The sequence below is a fragment of the Moschus berezovskii genome, chromosome 3, assembly GCF_049115385.1.
Source record: "Moschus berezovskii isolate FMDL1 chromosome 3, NW_MosBer_1.0, whole genome shotgun sequence".
NCBI lineage: Eukaryota > Metazoa > Chordata > Mammalia > Artiodactyla > Moschidae > Moschus > Moschus berezovskii.
In genome coordinates, this window is record NC_142462.1 from 59,923,079 (window position 1) to 59,944,063 (window position 20,985).

General features: G+C 37.5%; 1 protein-coding gene across 3 annotated transcripts in view; it reads right to left on the reverse strand.

Moving 5' to 3' along the window:
* Positions 1-20,985, reverse strand: part of MET (MET proto-oncogene, receptor tyrosine kinase) — a 124,197-nt gene that overhangs the window by 87,633 nt on the left and 15,579 nt on the right. For all 3 annotated transcript variants that reach the window (XM_055420820.2, XM_055420818.2, XM_055420819.2), the window contains one exon: positions 6,279-7,495. In XM_055420820.2, coding sequence (XP_055276795.1) covers positions 6,279-7,481 — 1,203 coding nt within the window. In that variant the 5' untranslated portion in view covers positions 7,482-7,495. The remainder of the gene's footprint in view (positions 1-6,278; positions 7,496-20,985) is intronic.

Consider the following 20,985-nt stretch of genomic DNA (forward strand, 5'->3'; position numbering starts at 1 on the left):
GAGACCGACAACATGGAAAATTCAACTAAGTTAGGGAGAAGCAACTCCCTGAGCCTGGGAGACAATAAAGAGTTTACAGAAGGAAAGGAATCAAGTGTAAAATTAATGAATTTCTACTTAGATTTTTTTTTTTAAAAGTAGATTGAATCCTTAGATGTCAAGGATTTTCTTTCTTGCAAGATTTTGCTTTGGTAATCTATTACATTTGGCACATGGCCAAGATGTTTAGTGTGTTTAGAATGAAGAATCCTCAATAGCATTTTTCATATAGGATAACATTCGCTCATTTTGAAGCACAGGAAGTAAAAAAACCCTGAAATCGGACTTCACATTTTTCACCCCTAATATGAAATGTGTTCTCTTGAGAGTGCTAGACTATTTAAATAAGCATGCCAAACCAGTATAATTATATGGATGTTACTTGTAACACTGACTCCACATTTCCAGTTCAAATGGTGTGGTATGGGAGATTATAGATATACGGCTTATAAAGAGTTATAAATCTTTGTTTATTTTATTAAATATTATGAGACATGCCCTGAGGATGACAGATCAATAATGGTCCTTGTGGTTTCCTGATGGAAGGCTGCAATTATTTTCTTCCATTACAACTTAAATGTAACCCAATTTTACTCATCTATCATCTTTATAATAATAATAAAGAAACATTACTGTATGTTTATTTTTATGCCTATTCCTATTACCCCTTGTTTGCATCTTGTTTTGATTTTGTTTTCATTCAAAACTGTTCTAATCATTTTGCTTTCTTCCTTTGATGGCTCTGAGTGGTGACCCTTTAACTTTGGCACTCTGAAACGGAGATGGAAAATTACTACTTTAAGTTTCCTTTATTTTGGGAAGCAGTTGGCTACTCTTTGAATTTGAGTATAAATGATGTTTAAAAACAAGGAAGCTTGGTACAAACAACCTTGAGGTTGACTTTTTCTAAAACTTCATTACCTGCAAATTCTTGAACATATAACTTAAGCATTACATAAGCATTGTATTTTACAGTGCCATGCTGCTGCTGCTGCTGCTAAGTCACTTCAGTCGTGTCCGACTCTGTGCGACCCCATAGACGGAAGCCCACTAAGCTCCCCCATCCCTGGGATTCTCCAGGCAAGAACACTGGAGTGGGTTGCCATTTCCTTCTCCAATGTGTGAAAGTGAAGTCGCTCAGTTGTGTCCGACCCTTAGCGACCCCACGGACTGCAGCCTACCAGGCTCCTCCATCCATGGGATTTTCTAGGCAATAGTACTGGAGTGGCTTGCCATTGCCTTCTCCGTATAGTGCCATAGGTAGTCAGAATTAAAGTCAGGGAAAGGAGCACCTTATACCTTAGAAGGTGCTTAGATTGACTGTATAGCACAATTCTGATTCAGTTGTCCTTCTCGTCACCCTCCAAACCACCACCACTTCCATATCTCCTTTTTGCCTTTTGAAACTATTAAGTACTCAGGAGGACTTACACAAATTAAACATTATGGAGGTGGTCACTCATAACAGTCAGCCAGGGAAGTAAAAGACCCCCATGAACAATAGAATCAGAATGTGCCTCTTCCAGAAAACAATCCAGTAATTTGAATTTGACTTTCTTTACACAAATACCCCTTACAATGAGAGCTATTATTTATTATGTACCAAGGACAAAGTCAGAGCCTCTTATAAACATTGTTGCACTTGTCCACACCATAGCACTGCATGGAGGAAAATGGGTTCACTGGATTTAAATAATGCTCTCAGGACAGGCCGGAGAAGGCAATGGCACCCCACTCCAGTACTCTTGCCTGGAAAATCCCATGGACGGAGGGGCCTGGTAGGCTGCAGTCCATGGGGTTGTGAAGAGTCAGACACGACTGGGCGACTTCACTTTCACTTTTCACTTTCATGCATTGGAGAAGGAAATGGCAACCCACTCCAGTGTTCTTGCCTGGAGAATACCAGGGATGGTGGAGCCTGGTGGGCTGCTGTCTATGGGGTCACACAGAGTTGGACACGACTGAAGTGATTTAGCAGCAGCAGCAGCACCTCAGGACAGGCAGATAGAAAATCATGGGGTACAAGTTTGAATCCAGATCTCTTGTTCTATGAGATCGTGCTGCCTCCCAACTAGCTAAATTTATGATTATCTTACGTGCCAGGTACTTTATATTTATTATCCCATGTTTTTACAGAAAGCCTGAGAAGTAGGTATTGCTATCTGCATGGTACAAATGAGGAGACTGAGGCTCTATGAATTAAGTAATGTGGAAGAAGTTACACAGGTGGTACATAGCAGACCAGGGCTTCCAACCAGGTGACTCTGACACCAAATTGCATGCTTTTCCCCTTTAAATGATCAATCACTGGTCATTAAGATGACCAAGATATTGGTAAAAATATTTGCTACAAGTCTATTTATGTTCTTTCAAATACTTATATGTAAAATAAAACTTTGATATTGGGATTGCAAGAGAAAGTATAATGTCATAACTATTTTTTAGACAGTTGAGAGATATTTCAAAGACCCCTTTTTCATTTCAACTTTGATTAAAAATCTTTCAAAAACGCATAATTCCACTTCTGTTAGTAAGTATACTGTAATTTTGGGAACAGGATCTTTGCTGATTTGAGGGCAAAAAATTCCTTTATTCAATATTATTTGGAAGAAATTAGGCCAATGTATACTGATTCTAGTTTTTTCCTGGAATAACTGTCATGTTACTAAATCTCTTATATGACACTGCTGGAGATCCAAGCAATGTGCTTAAAGTGAATTTTTAATAGTTTATCCCAAAATAGAAGATGAGGGTTTTTTTTAATGCCCAAATTTGGGGATTTTCCAAGTCTCCAGATTATGTGGCATTTTCTCAGTTACTTTATGTTGAATAACAATGTAGTGTTTAGGGAACACACATTAAACTTCAATCAATACTAATTTAGAATGCTTACAGAGGGTGAATGATGAATGTGTAAAAAGAGCAGTAAAGACTTTTAAGACCAAAGATTTAATTATTTGATGTAGAATCTCTAATTCTAAAAGGCAGAAATCACTGTGAACAAACCCTTTAGCAGTCACTTTCAAAAGCAACAAAGAAAATGGTTACACTATAAAGATGAAGAACAAAACTAATAGTCAACACTAATAGTACATGAATGGATATCTGTGGCGTGGGATAAATTTCCAGAAACAGCATCATATGGGGAATCAACGAGTTTTGAAGTACAGATAACTAAGAGGTAAAGACGACCTGCTCTGGAAACTATCAGATAACTCGAAAGAGGGTTTTAGTGATGTCATCAATATGAGAAGATGTATATGAAAGTTTGCACATACACTTTTATAGAATGTGAGAGTGAAAAAAGCAACATAATACATGATCTAAAATAAGCAAGTCAGGTCTGATACTGCTCAGTTCAGTTCAGTTCAGTCGCTCAGTCGTGTCCGACTCTCCGTGACCCCATGAATCACAGCACGCCAGGCCTCCCTGTCCATCACCAACTCCCGGAGTACACTCAAACTCATGTCCACAGAGTCGGTGATGCCATCCAGCCATCTCATTTTCCGTCGTCCCCTTCTCCTCCTGCCCCCAACCTTTCCCAGCATCAGAGTCTTTTCCAGTGAGTCAACTCGTCGCATGAGGTGGCCCAAGTATTGCAGTTTCAGCTTTAGCAGACCCTTAAAATCTAAAAGACCCTTTCCTGGTGCTCTGTCTGATCCTGTGATAGAGATACATTTTGTACAGGGCAGAAGCTCAAGGAGGGCCAGAAAACCCCTGCTGCTGCAAACATGCTCTCAAAGCCTCAATGGAAAGTCAGCGCTGCAGCTTTCTTTGTCCACAGAGCACACAATGGTTCCTCTATAAAGATCTGATTGATTAGACATGTTAAAACTATAATATATGTATCTATTCACTAAACGTTATGCCAAAATAAAAACTCAGTTCCAGGAAATGGTTGGGTCACCTGATATCTCTGCCAAGTAAATTTGCCAAGACAAAATGGAATAGTTGTGTTGCTTAGAGTCTTTCCAAACTTATTTGATTCTGTAAATCATTTGGTTTTGTGTGAGTAATGGCTCTAGGTGCCTTCATTTTAAGATGAAGCTGGGAAATGTCTGTATGTTGGTTATTGGAAAAACCTGAGGTCTTTCTGTGGCGGGTATATGAAAACTGAGAATGTGGGTAGTTTCATTCTTGGAAGAATTCTGACCTTCAGTAACCAGAAAAGATAAACAGGCAAATAAATGAAGAGATTTGAAGGTATTTGTCTTTATGGAATTTGGCTAGTAATAAAGTTGGCTTCCCTCGTAAGAAGACTATGTTGGCAAGTTTCATCTTGTTTCCCACAAGAATTTTTGCGATGGGAGTGATAATAGTTTCAGGTGTGGTTGGTGCATTTTGGGCATTTTTCCTGGGTGATAAAACTGACCTGAATTTCATTGGGTAATCCTGCCTTTTTGTTCCTCTTGGAACACTAAAAATGTCAATGGGGTAGGATAAAGTTCAGCTGTGTTTTGAGAATTTCTAGAATTGATAAATACTTTTATACCTGGGGGTTGAAATGTACAAAATAAAGCAAAGAGATAAGATATCAATACATCCTTGTAAGGTAAAGTCTCTTTAGTTTTCAACAAATTTAAACAAGATTTAAATAACTAAGTCGTGTGCTTTAGAGGCTCTGCAGGAATTTCCAATAGACTCATTTCTAAACTTATGTTTCTGAAGCAATTTACTGGATGCAGGAAAAGTGTTTTCTCTGAAATGCTATTAATATTACAATTTTATTTCCTAATTCCCAGGTTTCTGAAAGTTTATTTGTTTCCTTTCATTCTTTTGCATTTTCTAGTAAGGAAAAGGGGTAGCCTCATGAGCAATCCTATTGCTTCTTACAGATTTTGCAACACATATTAAAATGTATTCAGGGAGAAATAAGTCTTAGTTGGAATTTATATGTATGTATATTATGTATATTCATAGGCTTTGGAGAGGGAAGGAAGTAAGTTATGGCTTTAGTTCACTAAAAGATGGATTCATTTTCTCCGAAGCATTTTTCTAACTTTATAAATAAACTATGTAGAGTTTCCATCTGGAGAAGTATCCTAGACATTTAAGCAAAAGTAAAACAAACGTTTCTGAATTCATATGTCCTTGGTACCCATCTGCAAATTATATACTTTCTTTTATCAAGGACATGTGTAACATTCTTCCTGCTTGCAATTATAACCTTTACCACTTAGACTGAAAACTGTTAGTAAGGGAGATGTACATTTTCAAAGTCAGGTGTCTTTAGAAAAGCTACAACATTTGTTCATCCAATTATGATCACTAGTGTTCCTTATGTTAGGAGGCATAGCGAGTCTGTAATATTCAAATCTGGGTCCCCACCAAGAAAGTGCAAGGCCACAATGGACTCCCAATTTGATGTTCTTCCTCTCAATTTGATGCTAGCCCTAAATGATCTGATGACCAGCAGGATAAATCTCTGTGTATAGTTGGTATCCTTTACCATATTTAAATCAAAGCAACAAAGAATTTCCCTAACAGTTCCTGTGAAAATACCATTTCATGTTGTTATACATCTATAGACATCAAATGTCAACCAGGAGAAAAGCACCATATCAGAACTTGGTAGATACATGCCCATTCAAGTAGGACTTCATGCATTGAAGCCAAGATCCAAAGGAGGAATCTGAGAGCAAAGTTTCTCCATAGTTTTCTAATTAATTCAGAGAAGCATATTAATGCACTTAAAAATGTTTAATGTATCAACATTCTAGAAGAGTTTTTTGTTTGTTTTTAGTTAAGTTTCTTTAAGTAAAGCCAAGAATATAGACAATTCATACATCAGTGAGTGAATGGGACCTCATTTAAAATAAAAAAAAAAGCCTTTAACACCTACAATTAAGTATCTTGTTCTAAATGTTGTAAAGGTTGCATGGCATTTCAATAATTGTGCTTTACAGAACTGCTGTTGTACTAACTTTATGTACATCTGACCAGAACTACTAAAGCTTATATGAGAAGTAAAGTTAATAATCAGAAAAATGTTGGCAAACATGCAAACCCAAACTGTAAAAATATTTTATATTTTCTTTAAGCTATCACATTAACTTCTCAAGTTATGATTCTATCCTTAAGTGAAGATTCAATTTCTAAATTTTCTTGCAAAGAATTTGCAAACATTTCGATAAATACCATTTACCAAGCACCAAAAAGCCCTTGATATTCTCTTTTAGACTGATGCCTATTCTGACATGTACCTCATAATTTGCAAGTAGGGAACCTGTGTGACTTACCCTGTTGAAGCAGTGTTCATGGTTGGGGCCATAAAAGTGCTGGAGACATCTCACATTGTTTTTGTTGACGATCTTGTTGAAGAACTCATTGACATATTTGACAGGGAATGCACAGACAGCAGAGCGATTCATTGGTTCTGAGGAATCTGGCTTGCTTTGTGCAAACACCCCGTACAGAATGTCATCATTCAGGTTGGCACCTATTTGCCTAGCGAGCTGAGCCCCAGGCTTACTGACATATGCAGCTTGGAGAATATTAAACACTTCCTGCTTTGTGGATCTCTTTCTTCTCTTTTCCGTCAGAATACACTCCAGAGGCATTTCCATGTACGAATGCAATCCAGAGTCTGCGGAACAGAACCTGATTATTCTTGTGTGAAAAGTCTGAGCATCTAGAGTTTCCCGTTGGACTGTCAAAAAGTAAATAAAATGGTTGCTTTCAAAGGCGTGGACATACTTAATGGGGTAGGAATCTCGGAGCTCAGGTAGAACATCAATATAGGATTGGTCTGTCAAAAACTTAAAACCATCTTGCGTTTCCTTTAGCCTTCTCACCGATATCGAGTGCAATGAATGATCTGGAATGTAAGAAGAATTTATGGTATTGCCCACGAAGAAGTTGATGAATCGATCCTTTTCAGACAGTAGGACTTTGGTTCCCAGGGCACTCACCACACAGTCAGGACACTGGCTGGTCTCTTCGTCTGCCTGAGGAGAGTACATGCAGTGAACCTCTGACTCTATGTCCGCAGTATTGTTGGGTGGAAGGACATGTCGCTGGCAGGTCCCTCTGTGGACACTGCCACAGCTAATGAGTTGATCATCATAGTACGTGTCAACAAGCAGAGCCATGTTGATGTTATCTTTCCAAACACCACCTGATAAATTGGCTTTGTGGCTGCAGTCCTGACATGGGAAACAATCTGGGTGTTCCAGCACAGGCCCAGTCTTGTACTCAGCAACCTTCTGAAGGTCTTTGTCATTTAAAACGTAAATGTAGTTAATAGCACCGAGGTAAATGTGATGTTTGTGCAAAACAACATTCTGAATGGATGTTTCTGCAGTGAAGTTAGGAAGCTGATACTGCATGTTCACATTCATCCTGGACTTTACTAGTGCATCTTTACACTCCCCATCGCTCTTCTGCACGAAGGTAAACAGAAGCACAAGAATGCCAGGTGCAAGCACAGCAGGGGCCTTCATGGTGAGAATTTTATCTGCCAAAAGATGTTCAAGGCAAGAGCAATTTAGTTGTCATTAGAAACAAAGAAGAAGAAACTGAGAGAACTATACCAGTTAGACTATTAGAAACAAATCTTCCTAACTGGAATTTTTACATTGAGTGAAAACAAAAAACTCTAGCTGGGCTTCACATAAAGATGCATTGTGCAGTTGGACATGACTTTACATAGTTTTAATTTTAGAACTCAAGCCACAAACAAGTAATTTTAGAGAACCATTATAAGATGCAAACAATGTTCTGTATTAAGAACGATACAACAACTAAGTTAGACTCATTCAGCAGTGAAGTCAGAAAAATAGCACATTTCTTTCTTAACCCCTTGCTGGTTGTTTCATGTGGTTTAATATCTGTGGTTAATGACTAGGGTGATATTTAAACTTTCTCAGTTAGTCAAGTAAAGGAACTGTGGTTCAGATTCATTTACTCTACAAATCACAGCAGGCATTGTTTCCTTGGGAGCATGTAGAATTACTAAGCTAAATTTAGCTTCCTTTTGGAAGAAAACAATCATAAATTCTAGAAGCAATATGATCACATGCTGTTTATAGGATTTTGTGTGCAGAGAAAAGGTATGGCTATAATTTGGCTATAACTGACCTATTGTTTTGGATAGACAAATGCTTAACTTAATGTAAGATCACTGGGGATGTAAAAACAACAAGCTAAAAATGTATAAAATATAATCTTTAGCACTAAAGTGCTGGAATTATTTCTCAGGGAAAAACAACATATTGTTAATTACCAAGTCAAAAGCTATTTAGTTAAAAGAACGTTATTTTAACATTCCATTTTATGTGCATGGACAGTATTTCTACTAGGAAGCAAGAGTGGACTTGTTATTCAGATTTTAAAAACTTAAGGTGCACATTGTGAGTTCTACTTATAATAGTTACAGGCAGGTTTGGAAAAGAGAGGCCTTAGAAGGAACAGAAACCAAATAGCTACTACTTCCCCTTCATTTTAAAAAATGTGTAATTCTGACAGGACAAAAGGAGTCTCTACAAATACTGGGCACTGTAATTATGCCAAAGACTAACCTGAGGTCCATAAAAACACAACAGAATTCACTGTGCATGGTTCTGTGCTTGCAGTTTGGGAAATGGGACATGGCACTTACCCTTCAGTGAACTTAAACTGAAGCTGAGATATGATGCACATATGCAAATTACTATAGTACATGATATTATGATTTTTTTTTTAGCAAAAACCAGAAGCTAAAAGCATCAAGAGAGGAAAGTATGGCCTGTACTTGGGATTACTATGATCATGAGAAATATGGACAAGTCCAATACATTTGAGATCCAGAAGAAAAGGACAATGCCTGTTTGGCTCATCACTCTATCTCATGGGCTTCATATAGAGCCTAGAACAAAGAAGGTGTTCAATAAATATATGTTGAATAAGTGAGTGAATAAAAATTAAACAGTAAGTTCAAAGTCACAGAACAGATAAGTGTAGTAGCCAGAACCTGAATCCAAATCTTATTGATTCCAAAATCAAAGATAATTTTATCCTACCAAATTGACAGGAATTATGGGAATTATTTAGAAGATAATAGAAAGTCACTGAAGGATTCTGAGGTAGAGAGTCATATGAGAAAGGTTTTACTCTAGGAAGAGTGATCTGGAGGCAAAGTGACTTAGAGCAGGTAGAACCTGGCAATGAGAAGATCAGATGACAGGTTATTATAGCCCACAACCAGGTAAAAAGGGCCAGAAGCAAGATGGTGGCCCCAAAAATAGAAAGAAAGGGATGAGTGAGAGTTATTTGAATAAATAAGGTTTGACACCTAAATTGGTGGAGCACAAAAGACAAGGTAAAGGATAAGCAGTATAATCTGGGAAAAAGCGGAATGGAACAAGTTACACAGCTGGGATAGTCAGCAGGAGGAAGTAAGGCTAAAGACCGAAGAAAATGATAAGCTCACTTTAAACATGTTGAGTCTGATGTGTTGTTGAGAAATGAATGCAAATGATCTACTACAGGGATGACTAATAGATTTTACGCTGCTTACCAGTAAGCAGGTATCTGAAGTAAGTGAAGAATGAAGATTCCAAGCAGGTAGCATTAGTACCAAGCGACAGAGGAGAATAATGAAAATTCTGAGAAGCCTGCTCATACTGAGAAAGTAGCGCAACTGATTTTGGGTGAGATAATATCCCTCTTAGATGAGACAGAGCCAAGCAGAAGCATGAGTGCCAAATATCTGCCATCTCTGCATTAGAAAGAATGAAACTCCACAACTTGATCTTAGTGGGGTAAATGGGATTGTAATTGGAATAGAAACAAACTGCATGTTATTTGCACAGAGGTGATGGTTAATATCAAGAATGACTATGTTCCTGGAGGGACGAGGTGAAGAAAGAGAAGACAAATGAACCAGGTCTTGGCAATTTGCACACTGGAAAAAGTAGCGAAGAAGTCAAGGGAGGTAAGTTAGTTCAGGGAGGTGTCAAGAGAGCCAGTACTGCACTGTGTCATAGAAGGTGGGTGAAAGGCTCAGGAAAGTGGATTTAATCCATATGAAAGCTACTTGTTGACCTTCACAAGAGTACTTTCAGTAGATTCAACAGTGGTATCAGACACTGAATTGAAAGGGAATGTGTGATGAGAAAGCAGAATGCTTGTCAAAGGAAGGACAATGAGGGTTGAGGGGACTTTAATTTGTAGGAAATACACACACTCATTTGTAGGTCTCTTTTCCTTCTAACATTTGTTGGGTATTTACTAAAGGCCAGACACTGTGGTAGATGCTGGGAATACAGAACACGGTACCTTTCCTGGGAACCTCACAGTCACTTGGTAGAAGCATGGGGTTGACAGAAATTACGGCAGTCTGTAGGAAGGGCAAACAGCCATACTAGAAATGATGCTAGAGTTGAGTCTTGAAGGACAACGAGGAATGGAAATTTCTAGTGGGAGAGCCACTGTGCAAAGATACAGTGGCAAGAGAGAGTATGTGACACAATCAGGAGAAATACAAGTAGTTGAACCTAGAGAAGTGGGGAAAACAAAAAGGGCAAGTGAGGGAGATAAAAATACTTGATCAACATTCCAAGGGAGCAAGACGAGGCATTTCCAAGAGCCCTGAAATGTAAGAAAAGCCTCTCTTTCTGAGACAGCAGGAGAGGATGAGATGTCAGATAAAGATATAGGGACATTTAAGGAGTTTAGGGCATATGATCTCAATATCTAAAAATAAATTAGGGTATATGATTATCTGTTGAAATTGATGGATACACAGGAGTTACCAGGGACTTCAGGGTGTAGGAGAAAGTTTAGAATATCTACAGCAGGGCATGAAACTGAGGTCAGCAAGAAATGAAAGAAAGGATTGTATAGTAGCTTTTAGGGCTTCCTGAAGATAAGACACAATGTATATGACTTCCTCTTCACATTCATGAGATACGGAAAAAAAACAAGAAAGAAGGTTAAGGACACAATGATTTTCAGGATCCAAATGAAGGCATCTGATTAGGGGATATAGGCTTTAAAGGCCACAAAATTATAGTTGGACCAGAGGGCAAGGCAGAGCTTCAATAAGGAATAAACCATGTAATAGTAAAAATAACAATAATATGTATTGAGTGCCTACACCACGTGCCAGGCATTCTGCTGAACCTCTGATATACTCTTCATAAACACCCTGTGACGTAGGAAGTATTACTATTTTCCACTTCTAGACAAGCAAACTTGCCAAAAGTCACACAGAACCAGATTTGGTCCCACATCTGGCTGACAGGAATCTGTGCAGTCTGCTGAATGCTTCACTAACACTGAAGCAGCTTCCTGAGCTAAGAGGGAGAGTGCACCGGAGCAGAAGCAAGACAGAGCTCTGGTTCTGGCCCTTTCCCTTTCTGGTTGTGTGACTTTCGGCAATTCATTCATTCACCTCTGAGTCCCAGGGTCCAATGGCCTCACATGACTACTCTAAGTATCAAAAAGAGATCTCATCGTTGAAAGCAATTTGCTCGGTTACATATGTGTGTGTGATATACATATATATATATGACTCTTACATGTGTTGTGTACATATATTTATAAACACTTAAATGTGCTGTTTTTGTATATAATTCTCATTAATTTGAAATATACTAGAAAATTTTTGGTGCTGGTGGTGGGAATAGCAAGGATTGTTAAGAAAAGGATTCAAGACAAGTTGTCCTATTAGAAGACAATACAAAACTACAAATATATGCCTAAACCTTCTAGAATATATTATGCAGAAAAATTAAATGCACTTCTCAAAATGGTATCACTGTATCTCCTGAAATTGGAAATATTAGTCTAATACATAATTAATCACTGTATTTTCTCTAGAAAAATAATAAGGGAAGAATATAAATGAACTATCACTGCCAAAAGAACAAATAAAGTACTACAACCAAATTGCATCTTAATTGATGCCCATTAATAGTGTGGAGTGTGAATGACTTTTTTCTTCTAGGCTTTTTGAGGGAGCCTTCAAAACGATCTTTTAAAAAAATCTGAAGTATTATATTATGTTTAAAAAACAGGTTCATATCTTAAGGCTGGTACATTAAGTCTTTCACGATACAAACCTCAATCAACTAGAATCTAAGAAAATATACAAATGCATTAATAGGTTTCTTTGTTATCTTGCTTAGTGAGATGGCAAATCATAAGAAAACCAGTAGGGAAGGAGGAAAAAACATCTATTTAAGGAAAAAACCATGCAGAATACCCCTGGAGTTAGTAACTCAGTCTCTTATACTTTCTTTACATTTTCTCGATAGCAAAGAGTGATGCAGTTTTTCAGGTTGAGAAATCAAAGAAAGGTTAATTTAAAAAAATTTATTAAAGCAAAAATACAGGACTAGGGCCCATGTCAACAGAATTTTAAATTAAAATATGGGTTTCTGTTTAATCCTCAGATAAAAAGAAAACAAACATCCTATTTTACTGATCATTCCAATTAAAGTCCCCATTAACAATGGTGTGTATTGGTCAGATTAGATCTTCTCCAGGAAATATGTGTCCTTCACAAGTAGTGGAGGAATACTTCTGGAAATATATGTTGCTGAGCTACACACCCTGATGATACTGCCAGTAAACTGACATCTGAGTGATTGAGTGCACAGGGTCGAGAGACAGACTGCAGGGTTTGAGTCCATTCACTGTCCCTGTGACCGTGGGTAAATCTTTTGGAGCATCTATTTTCTCATCTGAAATATGGGAGTGGTTACAGCACCTGTCTCTTGTGATGGTCACTCTGAGAGGGGGATTCAGTGAATGAATGCTCATAAACCCCCATGAGCAGCACTTTAAGCCAATAAATATCTCTATTATTGTTTGCTCCTGTGCTCAACTAATACTTTTCGACCATGTAGTGTGTTCCAGATACTGTGCAGGGTGCTGAAGATACAAAAGTAAGTAAAACACTTTCAAATCTCAGTGATATCTCAAGGAAGCAAACAGACGACAGTTTAAACTCAACATGGAAATGTCTATGGGAGCCCCTCAAGGGAAAATTAACCAGGTTAAGGGAGTCAGGCAGGTCTAGCAATCAACCAGTCGTGATCCTTTCCTCACGATGCATTCACAATAGTGAAGCTCAGCATGGGGTGGGGGGCATTACCCTGAGTTTTAGTTGTGGCAGTATAGCTACATAGTTGTACGACCCCAAAGCACTCATCCAGTTCCTTTGGCTTTAGCTGCTTTCTTATTTGCAAGATTAGTGTTGAACAAGTTGTGTGATGGAGTCCTCTGGAACCAGCTAACGGGAGCTTATCGTGTGCATCTCTTCCCAACTCATGTTCAGTGACCTCATCTTGGTAGCTTGACATCGGCCGTGGTGGGAGTATTTACACCATAGAAGTTGCAAACACTACAAATTAGAGCTTCCCCCCATGGAGGGATGGTTATTAAATACCTACAAGCATACCCCTCGGTTGAAACGATGAACTTTTGAAGTATATTTCAACTCTAATAATATGCAACTCTGAGACTGTTTTCTACAACTATGTTTTACTCCATTGAATTGGCATTTCTTTTTCTTCTCGATCATCTGCCAGATCAGGCTGTGTGAGCAATTTTAATATTTATGTTGGGAGTGACTCCAGAAATACTTTCATCTTTCATATATTTTTGCCTTGATATATTTATTCCTGTGATATGCTTGGATCAGGCTTTCAATATAAAATGTCTTTTTACTGTTTGTTTTTTCTTTCTTTCTGAAATAGTGCTGGCCATTTAACCAACTTTGAGATCCTTACTAAAAGGAACACGTAAAGATGATTCAAACAGACTGACTAATTCATTCTATTAAAATGTCATGCACATAGCAGGTGAAACTGAATCATTCATAAAACATTTCTGTATTTCTTTTCAGTTGATAGTTAAGATAATCTCACTGGCAACATATTTCCTGGGAGTGATTATCTCAATGGCACCTTTGTTATTAAAGTTTTGGTATTTAGGGGTATTTCCTTTAAAGAGGACTGCTCTATTAGCTACAAATACTAGCTTAACCTAAAGGTAATACCACCTACTCAACTCTGTATGCCATCTATCTGCCTCTAGTTTTCTCATTTATTGTAACGTGCTTTCATTGGGCTTTTCATACCCTAGAAATCTAGAAATATACTTAATTCTCTAAGAACTTATTAACTACCTGTGTCTATCACCATTACTACTGTCACCATCACTGTCCTCATCAACAAAAACTTGTCTCAAAGCATATATGCCTGTGTTGTGAAAGTTGCTCAGTCACGTCCAACTCTTTGCAACCCCATGGACTGTAGCCCACCAGGCTCCTCTTTCCATGGAATTCTCCAGGCCAGAATACTGGAGTGGGTAGCTATTCGGTTTTCCAGGGGATTGTCCCAACCCAGGGAGAGCCTCCAGGTCTCCTGCACTGTAGGCAAATTCTTTACTGTCTGTGCCACAGGAAGTCCCTATGTTGTAAGCAAGTACCAATGCCCACGAAAAAATATGACAGGTGTTATGGAACAGGTTTTGTAAGGGAGACGCTTTTAAAACTTTGAAATGGGTAAGTTTGCTTTCTTTAGGAATTTTCTTAGAAATCATAATATTTTATAACTATAAAGTCGGTGCTTTATAGTTTACAAGATTCGGTCCATTACATAAATTCTTCTAATCTGAATGTTTTCTTAGAAAATAAGCATTGCTCACATTTTTTTAAGGAAAATGGAAAAATCCCATGTTTTATGAAAAAATTGAGATTCAAAGAGGATAAAATATTATGTAAAATATGAAAAACATGCAATCTAGTTTTTATAAGTGTATTTCTGTTTTTTCAAAAAATATGATGCTTATTTGGACTGTTTCAAATTATTTGTATTTCCTGGAAAAGATTTCTGTTCTAAAGGCACAATATTTTGAAAAAATTTTCTGTATTTACTTGCACAGCCCCAACTCTCTCTACTACTGGCAACTCTTTTGAAAACTCTCCCCTATCTAATGAGGCTGTCAATCACCTCCTCACCTGAAGGTTAGCTTGCAAACCAGGCTGGTCTGTTAGTGAATTCTATTCCTTTGACCCAGAGCCTGGTCAGAAGTGAGCATGTGACTAAAGCAAGGCAAACAGTCTTTTGGGGCTTAATACAGATACTGGGAGGAGATCGCTCTCTCTCTTAAATATCACCAGCCCTAAGGATGATGTTAATTTGTAGTGTTTGATGACCATTTTGTCACTGTGTGGAAAAAGCCTGCCTCGGCATGAAAATGACCCGAGGGACAGAATATCCTAGACATGGAGAAAGGCAACTCACTAGTGTTATTGCTGAAGTATCCATTTCTCCTGGGTCGTCTTCATCTAATAAAAACCAGTAAATTTTTCCTTTCCTCCTTTCTTTCTCTTTTTTTAATCAGTAGTTTCATTGGGATTTTTTTATTTCTTGTGCCTGAAGAAGTCTTGACCAAATAATGTCCATTCGAAGATTCTACAAACATGAATTCAAACTCAAGTGCACAAAAAAAGCCTTATATAAAATATTCAAGTAACTGGAAAAGATGGTTTCTTTATTTTACTTGAATAATTAAATATTTCATTCTGCATTTGGAAAGTATCTTCTAGGTAAAATTTCTGAGGTGCTATAGTAGTTTTTATCCTGCTCTATAGTTTCAAATTCTTCCCCAATATTTACTTAATATAAAAATAGAAATAATGTATTTGATAGAAATATTTCTATCAATGATAGAAATAATGTATCTAAGTGAAGAGTCAGGATATAAAAACTAGAAAACACTTCAATCCTGCTTTTAAGTATATAAAAGGGATTTATGATGATGGAAAATGGCTGAGGGCCCGTATTAAGGAAATTGCAGTCATAAAAACAGTCATGGCTAAATTCTCCAGGATGACTTACCAGAGTGAAATACTAAGGAAAATTCTTAGCCCTTTCTACATTTTTATATTATTTCCATTAATTTAAAAAGGATGCCCATAAAAACAAAGTCAAGGAAAGAAGATCCCAGGAGGAGATTCCTGATGACATTTAAAATATTATATTTATAAACACTCATCACTTATGAAGTCATATCTTATCAAATATTAATCAAATATTTGTGAGCTCCCATTGTGTACCATGCCCCTGTATAGAGAGTTTCTATCCTCAAAAAGTGTACAGTCTGTGGATTTGAAGACAGTAAGATAAATGTTAAAGATCTAAATGTGCAACCTAAATTGAAAAGTGACAGATATACTGGATTGTTGAAATAGCAAATTTTAAAACATGCCTTGTGGAACATTTAATTCTTAGGTCTAAAGTTTTAACACTTAAGTGTTATTATCATCAAAAAACCTAAACTGACTTAAGATAAAATAATACATGTCAAAAATCCTTTCTAATGTAGCCAGACACTACCTCGATGATGATTTCTAATAGTCAAAGGGACATAAGGAGTCTTCATGATTTTTCCCCACGTGACTACTCTTTTATATGACCACATTTAAATGAATCAAAATACACAATTTAATTTTATGTCTAATATTTACAGACTATTTTGCTTGACAACATTGCTTCCAATAACTCAAAAGCCTTCTGGAGAAGAGGGCGTGTGTAGTGGAAAGAGTACAGGCTTCGGTGTCATCACACTTCAATGTGATGAGAATCTGGGCTTTACCATTTATATACCTTCTGACCCTGAGCATCAGTTTCTTCATCTAGGGTACACATCCATGGGTTGTACAGGAGGGTTACAGATAAATTATGAGACACTGGAATTTGGCATTCAATAAATGCTGCTTTTATGCTCGTCTTCCTAAGTTGTGTCTTAGCCAGTTTCTGCCTATCCTCATCAAAAATGAGGAACTTGGCATAGTCCACTGGGTAAGCCCACTCCAAATACTTGCTGACTCTTTCATCACCTTATCCCTCTCATCCACAGTTTAAATAGTATTATTTCTTATTTTTCTACCCTTTGGCCATCTTGCGGTTTTCCTCTAAAGCTATTTCAAGTTCCTGAAGTCCTTCTTAAATTGTACTCTAAGACAAAGGCCACTGTAAGGGCTTTCCACACTAACATGTGTTAGTCACTGTTGTGTCCGACTCTTTGCGACCCCACGGAATGTAGCCTACCAGGTTCTTCTGTCCATGGAATTCTCCAGGCAAGAATACTGGAGTGGGCTGCTATTTCCTTCTCCAGGAAGGAACTATTATTCTACCTCCTTAAAGAAAAATAAATCCACATCACCACTGAGGCTTAGCAAATGAGTATACAGAATGTTTAATTGAATTTCATATTGAACAATGAATAAAATTTTAGTATAATTATGTCCCATGAATGTATATTACATGACAGTATGAGTTGTAAGCAAACGGAGAAAAATAAAGGAATAATTACCGTTTTTATTAACAGAACTTAGATTGAAACTATTTTGGCCAAACCGATCTGTTGGAGTAGAACTGTACTTTTTAGGTTTTTATAGCACACACATGTTGCAAAAGTGCATGCTTTTTCCGGGGGTTGCTGTTGTTGTTTTGATGCTGTGTGTCTAAAATATGCTGTTTTTGAAGTGATTATCAAGGTAACCTGTTCATAACAGGTGGTTTTAAATATCCTGGGAAGATATAACCATATAAAAGTAAAGGTTTTTTTTTTTCCTAAAAATCAAGGAAAAGATTTGTGTGCTTATTACAGTCTATATGGCAACCTGTCACTGACATGAAATTTCTGAAACAGAAAAAGAATTTCTATATTTATTCACATACTTTATTTATAATAAAAAGCTTATTAAAATTCATATATAGGTTTCTGGAGAAGAAAATAAACATGGCACAAAATGATTTTAATGTGTTATAAATATTATTTTGGTGGCTGCTCTAAACAATTACTCCTGATTATTACACAAATATTGTTTCTTTGAAAGAGACCCAAATAGTGCTCTTACTCAGATTTTTATCTAGTACTGTATCCCTTCTTCCAATAAACATTTTAAAAGTTGAAAATGACTGAATCATTGCACAAGAAAAAGCCAACTTGCATTTCCAGCTGTTACATATGATTGAGATCATTGTTCAACTCTGATATGATACTAGTAAAGATAAAAAGAACCGAATTCCATTATATTCTCGAGATTATCCTTCACATAGTCTTACTCTGTTAGTAAATATCTTTGTCCTTTTAAGAATGGCTGAAAGTATTCAACTTCTGGGAATTAAGAATAAATGGACATTTGTTTTATCATTGTGCATACTGTTAAAAAGTCCTGTTCAGAAAATACATTGAATTGTCAGTGTCTTGACTGATGGACAGCCTTTGTCCCATTAACAAGCTGTAGGTCAGGTAAGAATGTTTCACTGCCCTTGAAAATGTGAAGATTAAACTTTCAATATTGAAGTGCTAAGATTCTTAAAATCCCATAAAACTATTTAAAAATATTTTTCAGCCTACTGGAAAGATGCAGTTTTATAGTTCAGATTGTGCAGAAGTGCCATCAGATTTTGTTCAATTAATCCAGAAATCCTGGATAACTCAAACCCACAGGTCATTTTTGAGAAACATCTAAGTACACGAATTATATATAAAAAAAAAATAGCCTAGCAATCTTCTCCAGTTGCACTCAATTACAGGATTTGATTAGGAAGAACCTGACTGAACAGTCTGAATGTGAACCACTGAAGGGAGACACGGAGAGGAAGCCGGTACATTACTCATTAATGAATCAGACATTTCCCTCCCTCGGTGGTTGAAAATGCTCTCAGTATAAGACACAGTGAATTCCAAATGGGGAGAACTGTGCTCAGGAGTGAGTTTATATAACTGATTAATCTCTTCCGGTGTTACCTAGAGCAGAAATCAAATGGTGGTGGTAAGTGGACCTATTTATGTCATGGCCACTGTCACATAAAGAGAGAGCAGCATCCAGGGAAAAACAGAAAAAGAGGGGACACATAAGGATGCCAAAGGCCAGGCTGTGACCCTGAAATATGCAGTGGTCAAGTGAGGTGGGTGCACTCCTTTACCACTATTTGCACTTAGTTCTTAGGGTAAGTCTGAATTTTATTTTGCTCACACATGAGAACTTTTCTGGAAATCAAAGTTACCAGGTAGACTCTCTGGCAGTAAAGTGAACCAGGGACACTTTTCAAGGTGAATTTTGTCAGTATATAACATTTTCTTTTCAGGTAAAGTATAAAAACGCTTTTAGAAAACAAGAAAATAATGTGAATGGAAGAAATAACAAAACTGGCCACATTTTGTATAAATGTGGATTCCTTGGGTAAACATAACGCAATTCTGTGTTGAGAAAAAAGCGTGTAAATATCACTACATTGAGATCAATAATCAGAGAATAAAAGATCCAAATAAAACCTTCTACAGAAATCTTAAATACTTTTAAATAAAGAATGCCAAACAAAGCAATCCTCATAAAAATAGAACAGAACAAAAAATAAGAACAGAATCCAGTATCTGAACCTCAGTAAACACTCTGCATCTTTGAAAAATCAATAAACCAAAAGGTTAGGACAACTTAAAAACAAGTGTGCTCAGGATTGCATTTATATAACTGATCAAGGAAAAATAATTCAGGGCAGGGTATGTGTGTTTGAAGGAGACAATCAGAGAAAAGAGGTCAAGATATCAAAAAAACTTGCTAACCATACAGGTGCTGCCCACTGGTTGGCAGTTCCGGCCTCTTGTCCCAATTACTGCCCTCTAGGTTGTGCATTCCAGACGGGTACACATCTCTGGAGGAATACAGGGAAGGAGAGCTAACTACGGTAACGGAGGGGCCACAGAGTATTTCAGAGTATATTACTATATCGGATAAGCTGCAGTTGTTAAGGCACAGTCAAGGCAGGAGACAGATACTCTGGACAGAGACAACACCCATGCAAGTGCCGTGGGGAGAATGTGCAGGGCTGTTTAGGATGCTGTAACTGGCACAGAAGCTGTGTGGGCTGGGCCTGGGTGTGGATGAAGTTGGAAGGTAAGGCGGCGCACATCACAGAAAGTCTTACACATCCTGCTGAGGGGTCTGCGCTTTTAGTAGTGGAGAGTCCCTGGGAAATTTTAATCAGGACATGGAAACCAGCCTACTTATAACTGTGATTAGACAACTTTGGTGACAGTGTGGTGAATGGATTGGAAGGGAAAGGAGTTAGAGGTCAGAAGACTAACAGAAGGTCACTGCATCTTCCCAGGCAATAATGGATGAAGACTTCCAATAAAGCAAAGACCCCTAGATCTGTATCTTCATCTCTTTATGTCCAGAAGTCCATCTCTCAAGCATCAGTTTTGTATGTTCAACGGCTATTTTTTAGAAAGCACTTATTTATTTATTGGCTGTGTCCTCATTGCTGTGTGGAATTTTTCTCTAGCTGTGATGCATGGGCTCCTAGTTGTACTGGCTTCTCTTGTTGCGGAGCATGGGTTCTAGGGCACATGGGCTCAGTAGTTGCATTTCCTGGGCTCTAGAGTACAGTCTCAATAGTTGTGGCTCACAAGCTTAGTTGCTCTGAGGCATGTGGGATCTTTCTGCATCAGGGACCGAACCTGTGTCTCCTGCACTGGCAGGCGGATTCTTTACCACTGATTCTTTAGCCACCAGGGAAGTCCTGTTCAACAGCTATTTAAGACTAAATTTGACAAATATTTATTGAGAGCCTAATATATGCAAGATGTGTTGGGGTATATAAGTAAACAAAACAAACATGCCTGCTGTTGTGGAATGTACTTTGTGGCAGGTGGTTCCTGACAACAAATACATAAAACGGCTAAATCAATCATGTAGTATATTAGAAGCTGATGAATAAGTGTTGAGAAAAAAATGCAGGGCTCCACACGAAAAGTATTTATATTGTTTGTTAAGTGTTCTCAACAAATAAAGCAGTTTCAGAATGTGAATAAAAGAAGTTGATGAATGTTACTGGCAAAAAAATCACACAACAAAACAGCGTCAGAGGATGAAGAATGCACAGCACAGGGGCCAGTAAGCCTGTACCTCAGTGACTAGGAGATTATATCAGAAAAGAC